This window comes from Coregonus clupeaformis, chromosome 40 (assembly GCF_020615455.1).
Source record: "Coregonus clupeaformis isolate EN_2021a chromosome 40, ASM2061545v1, whole genome shotgun sequence".
Taxonomy (NCBI): Eukaryota; Metazoa; Chordata; class Actinopteri; order Salmoniformes; family Salmonidae; genus Coregonus; species Coregonus clupeaformis.
The window spans coordinates 20,889,091-20,912,480 of NC_059231.1; the positions used below are offsets into that span (position 1 = coordinate 20,889,091).

General features: G+C 51.3%; 1 protein-coding gene across 1 annotated transcript in view; it reads right to left on the reverse strand.

Annotated features, from left to right (window-relative positions):
- cerkl (ceramide kinase-like) overlaps positions 1-23,390 on the reverse strand; it is a 69,356-nt gene that overhangs the window by 33,952 nt on the left and 12,014 nt on the right. Inside the window, exon 3 of the mRNA XM_041868913.2 lies at positions 3,312-3,443. Coding sequence (XP_041724847.1) covers positions 3,312-3,443 — 132 coding nt within the window. The remainder of the gene's footprint in view (positions 1-3,311; positions 3,444-23,390) is intronic.

Below are 23,390 nucleotides of genomic sequence, written 5' to 3' on the forward strand. Positions count from 1 at the left end.
CTGGTCCCTCGCCCAGTCTCTGGTACCAGGGGATGTCCTGGTCCCTGTCCCCGTCTCTGGTACCAGGGGATGTCCAGGTCCCTGTCCCCGTCTCTGGTACCAGGGGATGTCCTGGTCCCTGTTCCCGTCTGTGGTACCAGGGGATGTCCTGGTCCCTTTCCCCATCTCTGGTACCAGCGGATGTCATGGTCCCTTCCCCGTCTCTGGTACCAGGGGATGTCCTGGTCCCTGTCCCATTCCCTGGTACCAGGGGATGTCCTGGCCCTGTCCCCATCTCTGGTACCAGGGGATGTCCTGGCCCTGTCCCCGTCTCTGGTACCAGGGGATGTCCTGGTCCCTGTCCCTGTCTCTGGTACCAGGGGATGTCCTGTCCCCATCTCTGGTACCAGGTGATGTCCTGGTCCTGTCTCAGTCTCTGGTACAAGGGGATGTCCTGGTCCTGTCCCAGTCTCTGGTACCAGGGGATTTGGTTGTATTGTCACATCAAGATGATGTTGATGTACAGTATGTTGTGTACATACACTGCAAAATTAGTAACATCTCCTGCTATTCAGAAGCTAGCCTGTACACTGAAAAATCAGCATAGAAGAAGAATTTGCATATCTCAGTCACATGACTGAATTTGACATCTGTACTCCTCAGAAAGAAGACAAGGAGGCGGCCAGTACGTTGCAATACACTTTAGTGAACTATTAACAGAATATATTTACAAATAATACAAATGGGAGCAGTCAGCATAGTACATCAGGATGCACAACTGCAACATGTACTCCCATCTGTACTCCCACCTGACTGTCATTATATTGTGATAACGACATTATCATTCAGTAGTTAAAATAAATCGCTGATCCATTTGTCACCTTCCCAATTCAGCGGCATAATAACATCATCAAACCCAGTTGGTCCCTGGCCACTGCAGGCCCAGAATTAGACATTTAATTTATATTAGGTAAAGTGTGTTTTAATGCCTCCTCGTCCACCCCCCACCCCACTCCCCCGGGTGGGACACATCATCAAGAAAAAGGGTCTGCATCCCAAATGGAAATATATTCCATACATAGTGCACTACTTTTAACCAGAGCCCTATGTGCACTGGTCAAAAGTAGTGTACTATATAGGGAATAGGATGCAATTTGGGACGTTAACAGATTATATTACTGTTTAAATGGCTTCTGGAAGCCTCTGGAATCAGGTAGCAGCATTTATTAACGTACGTACGCACGGACACCCACAATGGTAGCAGCATTTATTAACGTACGCACGCACGGACACCCACAATGGTAGCAGCATTTATTAACGTACGTACGCACGGACACCCACAATGGTAGCAGCATTTATTAACGTATGTACGCACGCACGGACACCCACAATGGTAGCAGGATTTATTAACGTATGTACGCACGCACGGACACCCACAATGGTAGCAGGATTTATTAACGTATGTACGCACGCACGGACACCCACAATGGTAGCAGCATTTATTAACGTACGCACGCACGGACACCCACAATGGTAGCAGCATTTATTAACGTACGCACGCACGGACACCCACAATGGTAGCAGGATTTATTAACGTATGTACGCACGCACGGACACCCACAATGGTAGCAGCATTTATTAACGTACGCACGCACGGACACCCACAATGGTAGCAGCATTTATTAACGTACGTACGCACGGACACCCACAATGGTAGCAGCATTTATTAACGTACGCACGCACGGACACCCACAATGGTAGCAGCATTTATTAACGTATGTACGCACGCACGGACACCCACAATGGTAGCAGCATTTATTAACGCACGCACGCTACGGACACCCACAATGGTAGCAGGATTTATTAACGTATGTACGCACGCACGGACACCCACAATGGTAGCAGCATTTATTAACGTACGCACGCACGGACACCCACAATGGTAGCAGGATTTATTAACGTATGTACGCACGCACGCACGGACACCCACAATGGTAGCAGCATTTATTAGAGCACAGATTGGTGGGATGACTGGGACACCCCCTCCTGGAGAAGAGAAGGAGATGTCCGTACACAGAGCTGGTGTTGGGCTGTGTGTGTTTGTGTGTGTACATGCGCATCTTCACATGTGTGTGTGAGGAGGAGGAGGAGGAGGAGAGGAGGAGGGGAGGAGGAGAGGGGGGGGAGAGGGAGGAGGAGAGGAGGAGAGGGGGAGGGGAGGAGGAGAGGAGGGAGGAGGGGTGGAGGAGAGGAGGAGTGGAGGAGGTGAGGTGGAGGGGGTGGAGGAGAGGAGGAGAGGAGGGGGGGAGGAGGAGAGGCGGAGGGGGAGGAGGAGAGGAGGAGGGGGCGGAGGAGAGGAGGAGAGGAGGAGGAGGGGGGATGAACAGATGGGTCTATCCCCTCCCCCTAGGTCAGGTTACTCAGTGAGGAGAGGAGAGGAGAGGAGAGGAGAGGAGAGGAGAGGAGAGGAGAGGAGAGGAGAGGAGAGGAGAGGAGAGGAGAGGAGAGGAGAGGAGAGGAGAGGAGAGGAGAGGAGAGGAGAGGAGAGGAGAGGAGAGGAGAGGAGAGACTGCTCCTGTCATTACGTGTGAGATGCACTTTAAGAGACCCTCCGCACGCACATCCACCAGAGTACTACAGATGCTGCTCTGCACACACACACACACACACACACACACACACACACACACACACACACACACACACACACACACACACACACACACACGTGCACACACACACACATAGGCTACACACAAACAACATACATGAGAAGCATATTGGTGGACAGCAGGGTGGGGGTCAATTTCATTTAATTCAGTTAATAAGTCAATTCAGGAAATTGAATTAATGGAATCAAAATGGGATTGACCCTGGTGGACAGCATGGTGTTGATGTGATAGTGAAGCGCTGAAGAGTGAGTGATATGAGTGGGTAAAGCATGAGGGCAGAACATGAATGCACCTATCCCAGGAATAACTGTCTCAGGGCAGGGAAACCACACAGTACACCAACGGACAAAGACCATCTCTGGTCAGATGTACAGTTATGCCCAGCCCACACACCAGTCTAATGAGATATGCCACTTTAGCAGACGTTTTTATCAATATTTTACTGTGAATGCGATCTGCACGAACTTCGGGGAAAATGCCTTTAAAAGCCGAATTGTCGGCTGTCCAGCACGCTGCACTACAAATTGAATCCCGGCCTTAAAAAAAGCAGTGAGAGCGTAATTGTTTGTACAATATGTGTATGTGATAGAGTGCCACAATCTTACCAAATGAGCCACACAGGACCACACACCTGACATAACATTGTCATGGGACACTTACTGGTCACATCAGCCTTGATGTCTGCTAGCTGAAAGAGTGGTGCCACATCATCTCTGTAGATCTGGTACGCCTCTTTCTTATGACTGGCAGGGTTCACAAACACCTTCAGGGACTTGGGCCTGTTCTGGAAACCTGCAAGACAAGAGCAGAATCAATCAATCACTCAATCAAATGTATTGATAAAGCTAATTTATATCACAGTATAAAGTACTGGTCTAGACCCCAAAAGAGCCAGGAAAAACAGAGGCAGAGGAGAAGAGAATTAAAAAGGGCAAACAAAGATGTAAACTTCTGCTTCACTGGGTTTTCCGGTCCAGGTCAAGCACATCTGTTAGTCAGTGAAAGCAGCCATCCCTCCTAGACGTGATTAGTTGTATCACTGTTTATTAAGCATTGGTCTGAGACACCTGCTGTAAAATCACCAGAACAAAGAGTGAGTTGAGTCTGCTTCACTTCTAAAGGTCAGGAGGGTTGAGGCTCTCGCTTACACAGCCTGAACTGCAGCCAGGGACACTGAGCTGAGGGAGACAGGGGAAGCCATGAATAAAGACAGATACCCTGTAGGCATCTCTCTCTCTCTCATTCTCTCTGTCGCTCTCTCTCCCCTTACCTCACCCCTGGCCTCTCTCCCCCCTGCTCTCTCTCTCTCTCTCTCTCTCTCTCTCTCTCTCTCTCTCTCTCTCTCTCTCTCTCTCTCTCTCTCTCTCTCTCTCTCTCTCTCTCTCTCTCTCTCTCTCTCTCTCTCTCTCTCTCTCTCTCTCTCTCTCTCTCTCTCTCTCTCTCTCTCTCTCTCTCTCTCTCTCTCTCTCTCTCTCTCTCTCTCTCTCTCTCTCTCTCTGTCCCCCGCCCTCTCTCTCTCCCCCGCCCTCTCTCTGTGCTCCCCCTTGCCCTCTCTCTGTGCTCCCCCTGCCCTCTCTCTCTCTCCCCGCCCTCTCTCTCTCTCCCGCCCTCTCTGTGCTCCCCCTTGCGCTCTCTCTATCTCTCTCCCACTGCCCTCTCCCTCTCTGTGCTCCCCCTGTCCCCTCTCTCTCCCCCCTGCCCTCCACTAAGCACCCAGCCACTGAGCTACTGAGCTTCCACACTGGATCAGAATTAGGCGGAATTAGGGAGTGTTCCCTCCTGGCCTTCCTGGAGCCTGGTGGGAACCCAGGGATCGATAGGGAGAGGCAGCACGCTGAACCCCTCATCCCCCTCATGGACTCCATTATCCCCCTCATTACTCTAATCCCTGGTGGTTGGTCCCTGAAGGTCCTGACCTCGACCCGCTAATGAGCCCTATGGCCCCTGAGCCCCAGCCTGAGCCTCAGCCTCTGCTCTGACAGAGCCCAACTCTGACCCCGGACCCCTACCCTCAGCCAGCCGCCCAGCTATCCGTTCTTATATTACATTGTGATCGCTGGGGTTTCGGGGGAGCACCCGGGGTCACAGGTTCAAAAGGAAAGGAACGAGCAACGATCAAGGAAGAGGTGCAGACAGAGGTGACCAACATCCGGGTCCCAGGGAGCGATGGGGTCATGGGGGACCGGAAGAGGAGAGGAACAGAGTGGAGAAGCTCAGGAAGGTACAGCAGGCCTGGAGATGTGACCCCATCCTGCTCCCTCCAGTCTCTCTAGAGGATAGACAGATGAGACTAGAGAGCAGGACCACATCTCCAGGCCCACTGGGCCTTCCTGCCCTGCTCTCCTATCTCTCTACCCTCCCCCTATGACCTCCAGGCCCACTGTGACACTCCCATCTCTCTACCCTCCCCCTATGACCTCCAGGCCCACTGTGACACTCCCATCTCTCTATCCTCCCCCTATGACCTCCAGGCCCACTGTGACACTCCTATCTCTCTATCCTCCCCCTATGACCTCCAGGCCCACTGTGACACTCCTATCTCTCTATCCTCCCCCTATGACCTCCAGGCCCACTGTGACACTCCTATCTCTCTATCCTCCCCCTATGACCTCCAGGCCCACTGTGACACTCCTATCTCTCTATCCTCCCCCTATGACCTCCAGGCCCACTGTGACACTCCCATCTCTCTATCCTCCCCCTATGACCTCCAGGCCCACTGTGACACTCCTATCTCTCTATCCTCCCCCTATGACCTCCAGGCCCACTGTGACACTCCTATCTCTCTATCCTCCCCCTATGACCTCCAGGCCCACTGTGACACTCCTATCTCTCTATCCTCCCCCTATGACCTCCAGGCCCACTGTGACACTCCTATCTCTCTATCCTCCCCCTATGACCTCCAGGCCCACTGTGACACTCCTATCTCTCTATCCTCCCCCTATGACCTCCAGGCCCACTGTGACACTCCTATCTCTCTACCCTCCCCCTATGACCTCCAGGCCCACTGTGACTCTCCGGTCTCTCGATTCTCTCCCACTCCTCCTGGGTTCTGAGGCCCTGACGCTGGGAGCAGGTGCAGAAATGATGCTGTCACTGCTGCCTGGGTTGGGGCTGTGGCTGGTGCTCAGGAGGAACAGGGTAGGCCAGGGGGAGGATCAGGAGGCTCAGCCGAGGAAGCTCAGGAGGGTTAGGAGGAGGCCAGGGGAGCCACGGGAGTTCATCATCATCCACCCAGCTTACTCCACACAGCCCACAGCCTCACAGAGGGGATGAGACAACAGACACACACTAAGCCACACTTTGTCTGGGAGGGATGGATGGATGGATGGATGGATGGATGGATGGATGGATGGATGGATGGATGGAAAAAACACTCTGCTTTCCATATCATATCGAAATAGACACTTTAACCATATATGAGTCTTACAGCTAGGTCTATTTATTAGATCATTGGCAACATGAACACTACATTGTCCATTATTGTGCTGTTTTTTAAGTAAACACCATATTGTGGATCACAACATTTATTATACTGTAAGTGACCATAGGTCATTGGAAACCTAATTAGGTGTCACGGTTTCGGCCGAGGCGGCCCCTCCTCCTTGTTCGGGCAGGTTTCGGCGGTCGTCGTCTCCGGAGTACTAGCTGCCACCGCTCTATGTTTCTTGTTTGATTGGTTTTGTCTGTTTGTCACACCTGTTTTGTGTTATGTCTCAATTAGCACCCTATTTAGTTTCCTTGTTGTTAGTTAGGTGTTGTGTGTAATTGTTCCATGTCGTGTTGCTGCGCTGCATGTATTTTGGTGCGCTATTTTGTGCTTTCCTCCTTGGTTGTGTTTTAGGAGTAGATTACGCACTTGTTGATTGCGCCCGTTTGTATACGCCTGTGTGCGCTTTTCTCGCCTCCGGGCTGGTTTTGGATATTTATTGTGATATCTACTAAAGTATTTTTGTTGGACTTTACTTCTGCCTCCTGCGCCTGATTCCACACCACACCTACCATAGCAACTCCTGACAGAATTACACACCACATATGGAATCAGCAGGAGCACCCACCGACATCATGGAGGAGCGTCTTCGCGGTCAAGAGGATCGAATCAACCAGATCGGGCACGCCTTGGACCGCGTAATGAACACCCTCCATCGATGGGAAACCAGCGGGGTACCCACACCCCCACCTATCGCACCATCACCATCGGACAGCCCGCCCGTCCAACTACCGGAACCCAGTGGGATTCGGCTCTCGCTCCCGAGGGCGTACGACGGCACCGCTGCCGGGTGTCAGGGGTTCCTATTACAAGTGGAACTCTACCTTGCCACCATACACCCGGCGCCCTCGGGATACGAGCGTTTCCGCCCTCATCTCCTGTCTCACCGGCAAGGCGTTGGAGTGGGCCAACGCCGAATGGAGGGGAATAGACGCCGCCACAGTCACCTATGCGGAGTTCTCCCGCCGCTTCCGTGCTGTCTTCGACCATCCACCAGAAGGGAAGGCGGCGGGGGAGCGTCTATTCCACCTCCGACAGGGGATGAGGAGCGCTCAAGAGTTTGCGCTGGAGTTCCGGACTCTAGCGGCCGATGCAGGGTGGAAATAGACCACTTTAGATGTAGCCTTCGGGAGGACGTCCGCAGAGAGTTAGCGTGCAGGGATACTACACTAACATTTGACCAGCTGGTGGACATGGCCATTCGGCTGGACACCCTGCTCGCGACCCGCGGACGTCCCAGGTGGGGGCCTCCCATTCCACCCTCCAGCGCCTCCGAGCAGAGCCCGATGGAGCTTGGAGGTGCTGGCGCTAGAGGGAAGAGAGGAAGGAACCCGAGGGGGGCAGTCTCCTGCACCAACTGTGGCCGCGGAGGGCACACCGCGGCTAGGTGCTGGGGAGGGTCCCCTGGTGAGGGAGATGGCAGGTCACACATTGGGGAGTCCTCCCAGGTGAGTAGGCGCCCTACTTACCCAGAGCTTTCTGTCGTACACATTACATTACCTGTTTGTTTCCCACAGGTTGCACCTCGTTCCCAGCATAAGGCGCTAGTCGATTCAGGCGCAGCTGGGAATTTTGTAGATCGTAAATTCTGTGTTAAGTTAGGGATTCCCCTCCTTCCAGTCGATAAACCCTTCCCTGTACAAGCCTTAGATAGTCGTCCGTTAGGATCTGGGTTAATTAGGGAGGTCACGGCGCCACTTAGGATGATGACGCAGGGGGGTCATGAGGAGACGATTCAACTCTATCTGATCGACTCTCCTGCGTATCCGGTGGTACTGGGGCTTCCCTGGTTGATTACCCATGATCCTACGATTTCGTGGCGAGAGAAGGCTCTTAAAGGGTGGTCTGCTCAGTGTGAGGGGCTATGTCTGGGTGTTTCCGTAGGGGCGACCTCGGTGGAGAGCCCGAACCAGATGCCAGCACTGCACATTCCGCCTGAGTATGAGGATTTGGCACTTGTGTTTAGTAAGACCAGAGCGGCAAGGTTGCCACCTCATAGACAGGGGGATTGTGCGATAGACCTCCAGACAGGAGCTGCGCTCCCGCGGAGCCATGTGTATCCTTTGTCACAGGAGGAGAAAAGGGCAATGGAGACTTACATTGCCGAGTCTCTGAGACAGGGATACATACGGCCCTCCACTTCTCCCGCGTCCTCGAGCTTCTTTTTTGTGAAGAAAAAGGATGGAGGTTTGCGTCCGTGTATTGATTACCGCGGTCTCAATCAGGTGACTGTGAAATATAGTTATCCACTCCCGCTGATTGCGACCATGACGGAGTCATTACACGGGGCACGGTTCTTCACAAAATTGGACCTCAGGAGCGCATATAACTTGGTGCGCATTAGGGAGGGCGATGAGTGGAGGACAGCATTTAGTACTACCTCCGGCCATTACGAGTATCTCGTCATGCCATATGGGTTAATGAATGCTCCATCAGTCTTCCAATCGTTTGTAGATGAGATTTTCCGGGACATGCAGGCGCAGGGAGTAGTGGTGTACATAGATGATATTCTTGTGTACAGTTCTACTCGGGCCGAGCATGTAGCCCTGGTGCGCAGGGTATTGAGGAGACTGTTGGAGCATGACCTGTATGTCAAAGCCGAGAAATGTCTGTTCTTTCAGGAGTCAGTCTCCTTTTGGGTTACCAGTTGTCTGCGTCAGGGGTGAGAATGGAGGTGGACCGAGTGTCCGCCCGTGCGTAATTGGCAAACCCCAACTACGGTTAAAGAGGTGCAGCGGTTCTTGGGTTTTGCGAATTACTACCGAAGGTTTATCCGGGGTTTTGGACAGGTGGCAGCTCCCATAACGTCTCTTCTTAAGGGGGGTCCGGTGCGCTTGCAGTGGTCGGCTGAGGCGGACAGGGCCTTTGGGAGACTGAAGGACCTGTTTACCTCGGCTCCAGTGCTGGCGCACCCGGATCCCACTTTACCCTTCCAAGTAGAGGTGGACGCGTCTGAGGCCGGTATCGGGGCAGTTCTTTCACAACGGTCCGGCACACCACCTAAGCTCCGCCCCTGTGCTTTTTATTCTAAGAAGCTCAGTCCGGCGGAGCGGAATTATGACGTAGGGGACAGGGAGCTGTTAGCCGTAGTACAGGCCCTAAAGGTGTGGAGGCATTGGCTTGAGGGGGCTCAGCACCCTTTCCTCATTCTGACCGACCACCGTAACCTGGAATACATTCGGGCAGCTAGGAGACTGAATCCTCGCCAGGCTCGATGGACTATGTTTCTCGCCCGGTTTGTGTTCAAGATCACTTACATCCCTGGGTCCCAGAACGGGAAGGCAGATGCCCTGTCCCGGCGGTATGACACGGAGGAGAGGTGCGTGGAGCCCATTCCCATACTACCGGAGTCTTGTCTGGTGGCACCGGTGGTGTGGGAGGTCGATGCGGAGATCGAGCGGGCATTACGCACCGACCCTAGCCCTCCACAGTGTCCGGTGGGTCGGACGTACGTCCCCGCGCCGAGGTCCGGGATCGGCTGATTTATTGGGCTCACACGTCCCCCTCCTCTGGACATCCAGGTATTGGCCGGACAGTGCACTGCCTTAGTACGAAGTACTGGTGGCCAACGTTAGCCAGGGATGTGAGGGTTTATGTCTCCTCCTGCTCAGTGTGTGCCCAGTGTAAGGCGCCCAGACACTTGCCCAGGGGTAAATTACAACCCCTGCCCGTTCCACAACGACCCTGGTCTCACCTCTCGGTGGATTTTGTTACCGACCTTCCCTCCTCACAAGGGAATACCACCATCCTGGTCGTTGTGGATCGGTTCTCGAAGGCCTGTCGTCTCCTTCCCATGCCGGGTCTTCCTACTGCCCTACAGACCGCTGAGGCTCTATTTACTCACGTCTTCCGGCATTACGGGGTACCCGAGGATATAGTGTCCGATCGAGGCCCCCAGTTTACCTCCAGAGTCTGGAGAGCCTTTATGGAACGGTTGGGGGTCTCGGTGAGCCTTACCTCGGGTTACCACCCGGAGAGTAATGGGCAGGTCGAACGAGTCAACCAGGATGTGGGTAGGTTTCTGAGGTCATATTGTCAGGGCCGGCCGGAGGAGTGGGCGAGATATGTGCCCTGGGCCGAGATGGCACAGAACTCTCTCCGCCACTCCTCCACGAGACTAATCCCTTTCCGGTGTGTGTTAGGGTACCAGCCGGTTCTGGCACCTTGGCATGAGAGCCAGATCGAGGCCCCTGCTGTGGATGAGTGGGTGCGGCGCTCGGAGGAGACGTGGAACGCTGCACACGTCCATCTGCAGCGAGCCATCCGTCGACAGAAGACGAGCGCCGACCTACACCGCAGTGAGGGGCCAGTGTACGCACCTGGAGATCGAGTCTGGCTCTCAACCAGAAACCTGCCCCTCCGCCTGCCCTGCCGGAAGCTGGGTCGGCGGTTTGTGGGGCCTTTTAAAGTCCTGAGGAGATTGAACGAGGTGTGTTACAGGTTACAACTGCCCATTGATTACAAGAATATTAACCCCTCGTTCCATGTGTCTCTCCTCAGGCCGGTGGTAGCTGGTCCACTCCAGGACTTTGAGATTGAGGAGACTCCTCCGCCCCCGTTGGACATCGAGGGGGCTCCGGCGTACACTGTTCGGACCATCCTGGATTCGAGACGCCGGTCTCCAATATCTCGTGGAGTGGGAGGGGTACGGTCCGGAGGAGCGGTGCTGGGTGCCGAGGAGGGACATTCTGGATCCGTCCCTGCTGACCGAATTCCATCGGGGTCATCCTACGCGCCCTGCTCCGCGTCCTCCTGGTCGTCCCCGAGGCCGGGGGCGGCGCACGGCTGGAGCCGCGCGTCAAGGGGGGGGTACTGTCACGGTTTCGGCCGAGGCGGCCCCTCCTCCTTGTTCGGGCAGGTTTCGGCGGTCGTCGTCTCCGGAGTACTAGCTGCCACCGCTCTATGTTTCTTGTTTGATTGGTTTTGTCTGTTTGTCACACCTGTTTTGTGTTATGTCTCAATTAGCACCCTATTTAGTTTCCTTGTTGTTAGTTAGGTGTTGTGTGTAATTGTTCCATGTCGTGTTGCTGCGCTGCATGTATTTTGGTGCGCTATTTTGTGCTTTCCTCCTTGGTTGTGTTTTAGGAGTAGATTACGCACTTGTTGATTGCGCCCGTTTGTATACGCCTGTGCGCGCTTTTCTCGCCTCCGGGCTGGTTTTGGATATTTATTGTGATATCTACTAAAGTATTTTTGTTGGACTTTACTTCTGCCTCCTGCGCCTGATTCCACACCACACCTACCATAGCAACTCCTGACATTAGGTAATTGGAACCCTATGACTGTAAATCTGTTTGGCCTTCTGCTTTCTAAAACAACATGAAACCTGAGTCTTCATATGATGCAGAGAATTAGGCTATGTTTCAGTCCAGTCCTCAGTAGAGCTTTCCTACAGGCTTCAGACTACACAAAGGATTATGTACCATAGCAACATGGCTGGCAGGGGAGCCAGGCTGGGGAGGGATCTTTCTCTTCAATCAGGGTTTAACTAAGTCCTCTCTCTCCCCATGAGGCGAGGAAATGTTAACCATCAACACTGGATAACACACACAACAGCAACATGGATTTATTGGGTCACTTCAGTACACCAAAAAATACATCAATATGCCCATTTACCACCTACTTCCTGCTAGATGAAAAAGACTTGCAAGCTATGGTTTTCAATTGATCCCTGAAAATCCTAGTAATCAGCCTTACAAATACAAAGCTTATATGAGTTATCCTACGAGTTGCTAACATGACGTGGAAAACTGGTCATCGTGGGAGCTTAACTGACGTAACCAATGATGGTGCTACATTGACTGAATACATTGACTGAATTACTGTATGTGCGATTAGAGTGTGATGTTGCAGCCACTTGTGGACAACAACATGAGATCATCAGTTTCCATCCGATTATAATATCTTCAGTTTCTGACTCATGGGTTTAATGCTGATTTACCCCTGAGGACCATACTGCTGGCCTAATGTCACCCAACACACACACACACATTCACTCAGGTCACCCAACACAGTGACTACATCTGTCGGACCACCAGCCCCACTAAGTGCAGACAGACAGAACCAGGAGGAGAGGAGGGTGGCTCCTGTGGCTGTGGTCGAGACTCAGTCACCAGAGCATCTGCTTAGACCTGCTAAGGGCTTCTCTCTACCCCTGGAGACAACCCCAAGTCACCAGGGACTACTTTTCCCATAATCACCAGTAAATTACCTGGAGCTGAGGTCAGGTTTCTCATTGATTCTGTTGGAAAATAAAGCTTCTGTCCATCCAGTACCAGGAAGACTAAGAGCCTCCTCCCCTCTGGTGGGCTAACGATCACAATGGGGATATGATGGGAAATATATCGTTCTGTCCCAAATGGCACCCTACTCCCTATATAGTGCACTACTTTTGACCAGGTCCCATAGGACTCTGGTCAAAAGTAGTGTGCTATATAGGAAATAGGGTGCCATTTGGAACGCAAGCTATGGCTATTACAGCTGAGGCCAATTACTCAGCCGCCTCAGCCTCCTGTTCTATCAGTGTTGTCCCGATTCTTTTCATTTGACTGCTAGTCTCCCATTTAATGAGTTTAAAAACACTGGGAGGGTGAAGGTTCACCAGAGAGATAGAAAGAGGAGAGAGAGAGAGAGAGAGAGAGAGAGAGAGAGAGAGAGAGAGAGAGAGAGAGCTCTAAGGCACATATACAGCTCAGTGACTACTCCAATGACAATACTCAGACACACACAGATAGGCTTTCAGAAGGGCACCAAATATTTGCTAATCCTTTAGGAACAGATGTCTTATTTTTCCCCCGCTGAAAATCCCTGACAGACTGGCTGGCTGGCTGGCTGGCTGGGTGGGTGGGTGGTAAACGACCGTCTTGGCTGAGCCTGAGCTGGGAGGCCTGGGTGTGGGGAAGGTCAGGGCCTCATATGGCTGGGTCCTGGATCTCTTCTGTTGGAGCCAGGAGAGGAAGAGGGATTTAGATGACCATAGGTGTAGGCAAGACAGCACAAACAGATCTGGGACCAGGCTAACAGAGTACTGAGTCATCTAGGCTGGACTCGTCTTGTCCCCATCTTGTGCTCCTTCTTGTGGCGTAGCCTCCATACGGGAGGGGGGGCGAACCCAACAACCAGACCCTTATTCAGATCCTCAGATGCCCTGCCAAACCGGGAGCATCTGCCGCTGTGTCAGGAGCTGGCATTAGAACGCATTAGCGATGGGGGTGCCCCCAGTCCCCTCCCCACCCGGCCATCTCCAGATTTCCCCCTCAAGCTGGGGGATCACCGGGCTAAGGCTCTGGATCCCAATACACACACTCATACAGATACACACACTCATACAGATACACACACTCATACAGATACACACACTCATACACACGCTCACATGTACATACAACCCCCCCCCTCCCATATGTGCTCTGCCCCCCAACCCAACCCAATACTCCCTTCATGCTGGATAAATGGACTAGATATTTGGGATTATTTGGGCTGTGTGTATAGTCTGTATTGCTTTTAACAGAGGGATGTCATTCACAGATCTCCCAGATTGACAGTAACATTTCATCAGGATTTATTCACAGAAGACAGAACTGTAACAACTATGTTGTGAATATAAAAACTGTGTTGTGATTATAACAGCAAATGCTATCTGCGTGTGATTTGGGTTAATCTCCCAAATTTGGGAGATACTGTATTGGGAAATCCTTAAATAATCCCAAAACACCTATGGGAATGTGTCTCTGGTTCCTTTCACAAAAGGTTAACATTATCAACTTTGTGAATATGTATCAGCACTAAGTACACTATAAACCACAATATTAGCCAAAATAAAACAAGTTCAGTGAAGAGATTCACAGTATCATATGTGTTTTCACTGTAGGTGATGAACCTGTGTTATATTGCTGGTGTGTTTTCACTGTAGGTGATGAACCTGTGTTATATTGCTGGTGTGTTTTCACTGTAGGTGATGAACCTGTGTTATATTGCTGGTGTGTTTTCACTGTAGGTGATGAACCTGTGTTATATTGCTGGTGTGTTTTCACTGTAGGTGATGAACCTGTGTTATATTGCTGGTGTGTTTTCACTGTAGGTGATGAACCTGTGTTATATTGCTGGTGTGTTTTCACTGTAGGTGATGAACCTGTGTTATATTGCTGGTGTGTTTTCACTGTAGGTGATGAACCTGTGTTATATTGTTGGTGTGTTTTCTTTTAGAAATGCAGTGTGTCAGACAGCGACATATGTTCTGTGCTTCAACAATGACTGATAACAGGGTTTGGTGTGACAGACAGACAGACAGACAGACAGACAGACAGACAGACAGACAGACAGACAGACAGAAAGGCAGGCAGGCAGACAGGCAGACAGTCTGTGGGGAATACACTGAGACAGAACTGGTACTCCTTCCATTGAAAGTAATACTGTATGTCTATGATACCTTTGGTACAGAGTAGAGCATCTGCTACGCTCTGTTTCATCCTCCACAGAGAGAGACAGGAGCAGACGGCTATTAACACACACACACACACTGCCGCTCTCCCATGATGAGAGAACACACACACATTGAAGCACAGACACACACCGACACACACAGGCACACACAGGCACACACAGGCACACACAGACACACACAGACACACACAGGCACACACAGGCACACACAGGCACACACAGGCACACACAGGCACACACACACACAGGCACACACAGGCACACACAGACACACACAAACTCCTATTCACTCACGCTCTCCCTTGATGTAACTCACATGGTCATTCAGTGACTCACTTAAATACTATCCTACTCATCTAACTTAATTACTGCCTCCCATGATTAAATTAAAACACTCAATCACTAACTCCTTTATCCATCACCACAACACCTCCATCCTTTACTGGTTCATTCACCCACTCATTCATACAGTACATCCACACAATCTACTTTCTCTCTAACTAATTCACTTGACTCGCCCTGTGGGAAGTTTTCTCCACCTCACCAAACTAAGTTTACAAAGACAAAAAACAGAAAACATGGTGGACTAAGCTAAGTTGAGCGAGGGACTGCTATCTGTTCAGAGGAGCTGGAGAGAAGGTGGTGTCTCCATGGATACACAGGGTGACTTAATGGAAAGGCTGTTAATGTGTAACATTCTACACTCATCCAGTCAGCTAGCAGGCAGGGACCAGGGTAATGTCCTTAATATACTCCTCCAGTCAGCTAGCAGGCAGGGACCAGGGTAACGTAACACACTCCTCCAGTCAGCTACCAGGCATGGACCAGGGTAATGTCCTTAATATACTCCTCCAGTCAGCTAGCAGGCAGGGACCAGGGTAATGTCCTTAATATACTCCTCCAGTCAGCTAGCAGGCAGGGACCAGGGTAACGTAATACACTCCTCCAGTCAGCTAGCAGGCAGGGACCAGGGTAACGTAATACACTCCTCCAGTCAGCTAGCAGGCAGGGACCAGGGTAATGTCCTTAATATACTCCTCCAGTCAGCTAGCAGGCAGGGACCAGGGTAACGTAATACACTCCTCCAGTCAGCTAGCAGGCAGGGACCAGGGTAATGTCCTTAATATACTATTCCAGTCAGCTAGCAGGCAGGGACCAGGGTAACGTAATACACTCCTCCAGTCAGCTAGCAGGCAGGGACCAGGGTAACGTAACACACTCCTCCAGTCAGCTAGCAGGCAGGGACCAGGGTAACGTAATACACTCCTCCAGTCAGCTAGCAGGCATGGACCAGGGTAACGTAACACACTCCTCCAGTCAGCTAGCAGGCATGGACCAGGGTAACGTAACACACTCCTCCAGTCAGCTAGCAGGCAGGGACCAGGGTAGCGTAACACACTCCTCCAGTCAGCTAGCAGGCAGGGACCAGGGTAATGTCCTTAATATACTCCTCCAGTCAGCTAGCAGGCAGGGACCAGGGTAACGTAATACACTCCTTCAGTCAGCTAGCAGGCAGGGACCAGGGTAATGTCCTTAATATACTCCTCCAGTCAGCTAGCAGGCAGGGACCAGGGTAACGTAATACACTCCTCCAGTCAGCTAGCAGACAGGGACCAGGGTAATGTCCTTAATATACTCCTCCAGTCAGCTAGCAGGCAGGGACCAGGGTAACGTAATACACTCCTCCAGTCAGCTAGCAGGCAGGGACCAGGGTAACGTATTACACTCCTCCAGTCAGCTAGTAGGCATGGACCAGGGTAACGTAACACACTCCTCCAGTCAGCTAGCAGGCAGGGACCAGGGTAACGTAACACACTCCTCCAGTCAGCTAGCAGGCAGGGACCAGGGTAGCGTAATACACTCCTCCAGTCAGCTAGCAGGCAGGGACCAGGGTAACGTAACACACTCCTCCAGTCAGCTAGCAGGCAGGGACCAGGGTAACGTAACACACTCCTCCAGTCAGCTAGCAGGCAGGGACCAGGGTAATGTAACACACTCCTCCAGTCAGCTAGCAGGCAGGGACCAGGGTAATGTCCTTAATATACTCCTCCAGTCAGCTAGCAGGCAGGGACCAGGGTAACGTAACACACTCCTCCAGTCAGCTAGCAGGCATGGACCAGGGTAACGTAACACACTCCTCCAGTCAGCTAGCAGGCTTGGACCAGGGTAACGTAACACACTCCTCCAGTCAGCTAGCAGGCAGGGACCAGGGTAATGTCCTTAATACACTCCTCCAGTCAGCTAGCAGGCAGGGACCAGGGTAACGTAACACACTCCTCCAGTCAGCTAGCAGGCAGAGACCAGGGTAGCGTAACACACTCCTCCAGTCAGCTAGCAGGCAGGGACCAGGGTAACGTAATACACTCCTCCAGTCAGCTAGCAGGCAGGGACCAGGGTAACGTAACACACTCCTCCAGTCAGCTAGCAGGCAGGGACCAGGGTAACGTAATACACTCCTCCAGTCAGCTAGCAGGCATGGACCAGGGTAACGTAACACACTCCTCCAGTCAGCTAGCAGGCAGGGACCAGGGTAACGTAACACACTCCTCCAGTCAGCTAGCAGGCAGGGACCAGGATAATGTCCTTAATACACTCCTCCAGTCAGCTAGCAGGCAGGGACCAGGGTAACGTAACACACTCCTCCAGTCAGCTAGCAGGCATGGACCAGGGTAACGTAACACACTCCTCCAGTCAGCTAGCAGGCATGGACCAGGGTAACGTAACACACTCCTCCAGTCAGCTAGCAGGCAGGGACCAGGGTAGCGTAACACACTCCTCCAGTCAGCTAGCAGGCAGGGACCAGGGTAATGTCCTTAATATACTCCTCCAGTCAGCTAGCAGGCAGGGACCAGGGTAACGTAATACACTCCTTCAGTCAGCTAGCAGGCAGGGACCAGGGTAATGTCCTTAATATACTCCTCCAGTCAGCTAGCAGGCAGGGACCAGGGTAACGTAATACACTCCTCCAGTCAGCTAGCAGACAGGGACCAGGGTAATGTCCTTAATATACTCCTCCAGTCAGCTAGCAGGCAGGGACCAGGGTAACGTAATACACTCCTCCAGTCAGCTAGCAGGCAGGGACCAGGGTAACGTATTACACTCCTCCAGTCAGCTAGTAGGCATGGACCAGGGTAACGTAACACACTCCTCCAGTCAGCTAGCAGGCAGGGACCAGGGTAACGTAACACACTCCTCCAGTCAGCTAGCAGGCAGGGACCAGGGTAGCGTAATACACTCCTCCAGTCAGCTAGCAGGCAGGGACCAGGGTAACGTAACACACTCCTCCAGTCAGCTAGCAGGCAGGGACCAGGGTAACGTAACACACTCCTCCAGTCAGCTAGCAGGCAGGGACCAGGGTAATGTAACACACTCCTCCAGTCAGCTAGCAGGCAGGGACCAGGGTAATGTCCTTAATATACTCCTCCAGTCAGCTAGCAGGCAGGGACCAGGGTAACGTAACACACTCCTCCAGTCAGCTAGCAGGCATGGACCAGGGTAACGTAACACACTCCTCCAGTCAGCTAGCAGGCTTGGACCAGGGTAACGTAACACACTCCTCCAGTCAGCTAGCAGGCAGGGACCAGGGTAATGTCCTTAATACACTCCTCCAGTCAGCTAGCAGGCAGGGACCAGGGTAACGTAACACACTCCTCCAGTCAGCTAGCAGGCAGAGACCAGGGTAGCGTAACACACTCCTCCAGTCAGCTAGCAGGCAGGGACCAGGGTAACGTAATACACTCCTCCAGTCAGCTAGCAGGCAGGGGACCAGGGTAACGTAACACACTCCTCCAGTCAGCTAGCAGGCAGGGACCAGGGTAACGTAATACACTCCTCCAGTCAGCTAGCAGGCATGGACCAGGGTAACGTAACACACTCCTCCAGTCAGCTAGCAGGCAGGGACCAGGGTAACGTAACACACTCCTCCAGTCAGCTAGCAGGCAGGGACCAGGATAATGTCCTTAATACACTCCTCCAGTCAGCTAGCAGGCAGGGACCAGGGTAACGTAACACACTCCTCCAGTCAGCTAGCAGGCAGGGACCAGGGTAACGTAACACATTCCTCCAGTCAGCTAGCAGGCAGGGACCAGGGTAACGTAACACACTCCTCCAGTCAGCTAGCAGGCAGGGACCAGGGTAATGTCCTTAATACACTCCTCCAGTCAGCTAGCAGGCAGGGACCAGGGTAACGTAACACACTCCTCCAGTCAGCTAGCAGGCAGGGACCAGGGTAATGTCCTTAATATACTCCTCCAGTCAGCTAGCAAGCAGGGACCAGGGTAACGTAACACACTCCTCCAGTCAGCTAGCAGGCAGGGACCAGGGTAACGTAATACACTCCTCCAGTCAGCTAGCAGGCAGGGACCAGGGTAAAGTCCTTAATATACTCCTCCAGTCAGCTAGCAGGCAGGGACCAGGGTAACGTAATACACTCCTCCAGTCAGCTAGCAGGCAGGGACCAGGGTAATGTCCTTAATATACTCCTCCAGTCAGCTAGCAGGCAGGGACCAGGGTAACGTAATACACTCCTCCAGTCAGCTAGCAGGCATGGACCAGGGTAACGTAACACACTCCTCCAGTCAGCTAGCAGGCAGGAACCAGGGTAACGTAATACACTCCTCCAGTCAGCTAGCAGGCAGGGACCAGGGTAACGTAACACACTCCTCCAGTCAGCTAGCAGGCAGGGACCAGGGTAATGTCCTTAATACACTCCTCCAGTCAGCTAGTAGGCAGGGACCAGGGTAACGTAACACACTCCTCCAGTCAGCTAGCAGGCAGGGACCAGGGTAACGTAACACACTCCTCCAGTCAGCTAGCAGGCAGGGACCAGGGTAATGTCCTTAATATACTCCTCCAGTCAGCTAGCAGGCAGGGACCAGGGTAACGTAACACACTCCTCCAGTCAGCTAGCAGGCAGGGACCAGGGTAATGTAATACACTCCTCCAGTCAGCTAGCAGGCAGGGACCAGGGTAACGTAATACACTCCTCCAGTCAGCTAGCAGGCAGGGACCAGGGTAACGTAATACACTCCTCCAGTCTGCTAGCAGGCAGGGACCAGGGTAACGTAATACACTCCTCCAGTCAGCTAGCAGGCAGGGACCAGGGTAACGTAATACACTCCTCCAGTCAGCTAGCAGGCAGGGACCAGGGTAACGTAATACACTCCTCCAGTCAGCTAGCAGGCAGGGACCAGGGTAAAGTCCTTAATACACTCCTCCAGCAGGCACAGCACAACACAGGCAGAGCAATATCATTCACAGGATATGACTACATGCTGGACTCTTATAAACAGGTTAAGTTATCTGCCATATAGCTTTTATACTGAACAAAAATATAAACCCAACATGTAAAGTGTTGGTCCCATGTTTTGTGAGCTGAAATAAAATATCCCAGAAATGTTCCATATGCACAAAAAGCTTATTTCTCTCAAATTTTGTGCACAAATTTGTTTACATCCCTGTTAGTGAGCATTTCTCCTTTGCCAAGATAATCCATCTGGGAGAGAAATGCAGAACTTTGGGCCACATGTCGCTTTGACGCTTAGCACACATGACTGCCTGTTAAAATGATACCTGGACAGCCTCGCACAATGGTACACAGTGCACCCTGTAGGCATCTCTCTCTCTCTCATTCTCTCTCTCATTCTCTCTGTCGCTCTCTCTCCCCTTACCTCCCCCCTGGCCTCTCTCCCCCCTGCTCGCTCGCTCGCTCTCTCTCTCTCTCTCTCTCTCTCCCCCCTGCTCGCTCGCTCTCTCTCTCTCTCTCTCTCCCCCCTGCTCGTGCGCGCTCTCTCTCTCTCTCTCTCTCTCTCTCTCTCTCTCTCTCTCTCTCTCTCTCTCTCTCTCTCTCTCTCTCTCTCTCTCTCTCTCTCTCTCTCTCTCTCTCTCTCTCTCTCTCTCTCTCTCTCTCTCTCTCTCTCTCTCTCTCTCTCTCTCTCTCTCTCTCTCTCTCTCTCTCTCTCTCTCTCTCTCTCTCTCTCTCTCTGGGGATGATGTATCTTGTTTTATTGTGAAGCTGTTGTTAAGTCAGTGGTGCTGCGGAATATAAACTGTGGCATGCAGGAGCTCTCACCTGTTACAGAGGGAACGGTGAATCTCTGCACCCTAGTTTCCCAGGGAGCCTCTAATAACGTCGCACAATGGAGGGAGTGTCCCAGCTGACAGTTAAACACAAAAGGCGTTACTCTAAAACCCCGTCTCCCTCCTTGCCTTTTTTATTAACCACTCTCTCTCCTTTCCTATAAATGGATTCTGAATGCTGGAAATCAAATGGGGACATTGCCTTGGCCAGTACTGTGGCCATCGCAGTGACAAGCCATGTGATGTGGTCTGACACATGAGTTGGCGTGGTCCAGCTGAGGGTGTCAGCCACCAGATTAAACCAGCCATCAGTCGTCTGATAATGTCTCCAGCCCGGTCACAGACAGACCAACGTGTGCAAGAGGCCAGAGCTAACAATGGCAACACCTGTACAAGGCAGGATGTCTGTGTCTTTCTGATATCCTTGGCCTTGTGCGAGCAAGCGACACTGTTTAGACCTACAATCGCCTCCATGGCATTTTTAAAGCCTCCTTTCATTCACAGATTAGTGGTCCGTCTATTGGGCAGGTCAATCAGACCAACCAGGCCTGCATAGCCACCAGGCCGTCTCCCCTCTCCGGACAGATAATGTGGCCTTGGTGCTCTTGTCAAAGTGGATGGTCACACTCCTGCATCAAGTTGAACTTTATTGTTGTTGCCGCTAAAGGCCCTCAGGAGGAAGAAAAGAGAGAGCGAGGAGAGGACAAAAAGAGAGAGAAGGGAAAAAGCTCAGAGTTCAACTAAAAGGTCATCCCAGTTGATCCACTGGCCATTGTCCTCTAAACTGAATTCATATGTGCATTGAAATAAGTCTATTGATAAGATGTAGTGTAAGAGCTACATAAAACACCCTAGCTAAGTTGTTTAACAACAGAATGGAGAGGATCTTTTTTTAACCCTTTATGTTTTAACTCTTTGTATAGAGCCTATATGAATATATGAATGATTCACGTAGTTGATGGCTATTACTGAATCTTATATAAGATGATATATCTCTTGTTGATAAGGACAAAAAGGTATGTTATGCTCCTAATTTACTTCCGTACTTACTTAGGCCTCATTGCGCCAGGTGAAGGCTAAGGCCTCTGCATTATGCTTCTAATACCACTCTTTAATAGCGACAATGTTTCGAGCCACAGTGGATCTTTGTCAGGTTTAACAATATTCACTCAGCACCTAAGTACCATATTCACTCAGCACCTAAGTACCATATTCACTTAGCACCTGAGTGTAATGAGATGTGGGTTTGACCATAAAAATATATGTATTGTCAAATACACCGGATAGGTGCAGTGAAATGTGTTGTTTTACAGGGTCAGTCATAGTAGTACGGTGCCCCTGGAGCAAATTAGGGTTAAGTGCCTTGCTCATGGGCAAATCAACAGATTTTGCACCTTGTCGGCTAGGGTATTCAAACCAGCGACCTTTTGGTTACTGGCCCAACGCTCTAACCGCTAGGCTACCTGCCTCCCAACAACCAATGTCTCTTGTTGATATCATTTAATATATACTTTAGTAGTGCAAATACACTGCCGCTGTCTTACATCAAAAGTAAAATTGGAAATAGATATGGTGAAAACGATTCTGTACAATGACGCTTTTATAATACGAGCCCAGGCTTAGTTTCATAAGATGATCTATTCTGCATATTCCTAACCAAAAAATGCCAGCTAATATCAAATTGTTGTTTTTAATAGTAGACAATCTAGAATATTTTTATTTTATAGTTTTTTTTATAAGCCTATTCAGTGTCCTGTAGGCTGCCTCCAGGCATGTTGTTTTAATTATGTAAATCAATTCATGTTAAAGTTCTCGCAGCCCTCTCACACAAAAACCAAAGGTCTGCATCCCAAATGGCACCCTATTCCCTACATGACCTTGGTCTAAAGTAGTTCACTATGTAGGGAATAGGGTGCCATTTGGGATTTAGCCAAGGATTCGGATCCTCCTGAGGCTGAGGGAGGTACAGCTTTAAAAGTTGGCTGTGCCACAGTTGTACTGCATCCCAAATGGAACCCTTTCCATACGTACTGTAGTGCACTACTTTTGACCTGGGCCCATGGGCTTCTAGTCAAAAGTAGTGAACTATATAGGGAATAGGGTGCCATTTGGGACGAATCCTTGGTTTGCCTGAGGAACAGAACAGAACAGGGAAGACGGAACAGAGCTTCACAGAGAGAAGCAGACAGGCCTGTGAAAGGAGAGATGGTGTAATGCCGGCTAGATTGAGCTAACAGAACAAAAATCCTCTTTAATCTCAGATGACTAATGCACCTACTGAGTATTGGTGTTACATCATCACGTTGTATTAGCCGACTGCTGCTGTTAGCTACGAACATTACAGGGATTACTGAACTGTGTTAACACAGCATTATGCACAGACTGACAGTGTCACTAACTGGGGCTGTCTAGCTTGTCTAAGCTGCACCTGGTAGGGCTATCTCTAAACCAGGTTTCTCACTTACAGAAAGAGTCAGACTCCAACATACATTCTATGCACACACTGTCTATTAGGCTAAATGTCTGGGGTGGATATTAGATTGTCAAGGATATTATGTCTGAGAAGGCAGCATGTAGTAGATTCATTGAGAGGAGTTGGATATGGCCACTTTTTTGTGTGATGGCCATGCCATTGCCTGGAGAGGAGGAAGAGGATGAGGAGAATGGGAGAGGAGGAGGAGGGAGGGATAGAGAAGGAGTAGGGTGGGAGAGAGGAGGAGTAGGGTGGGAGA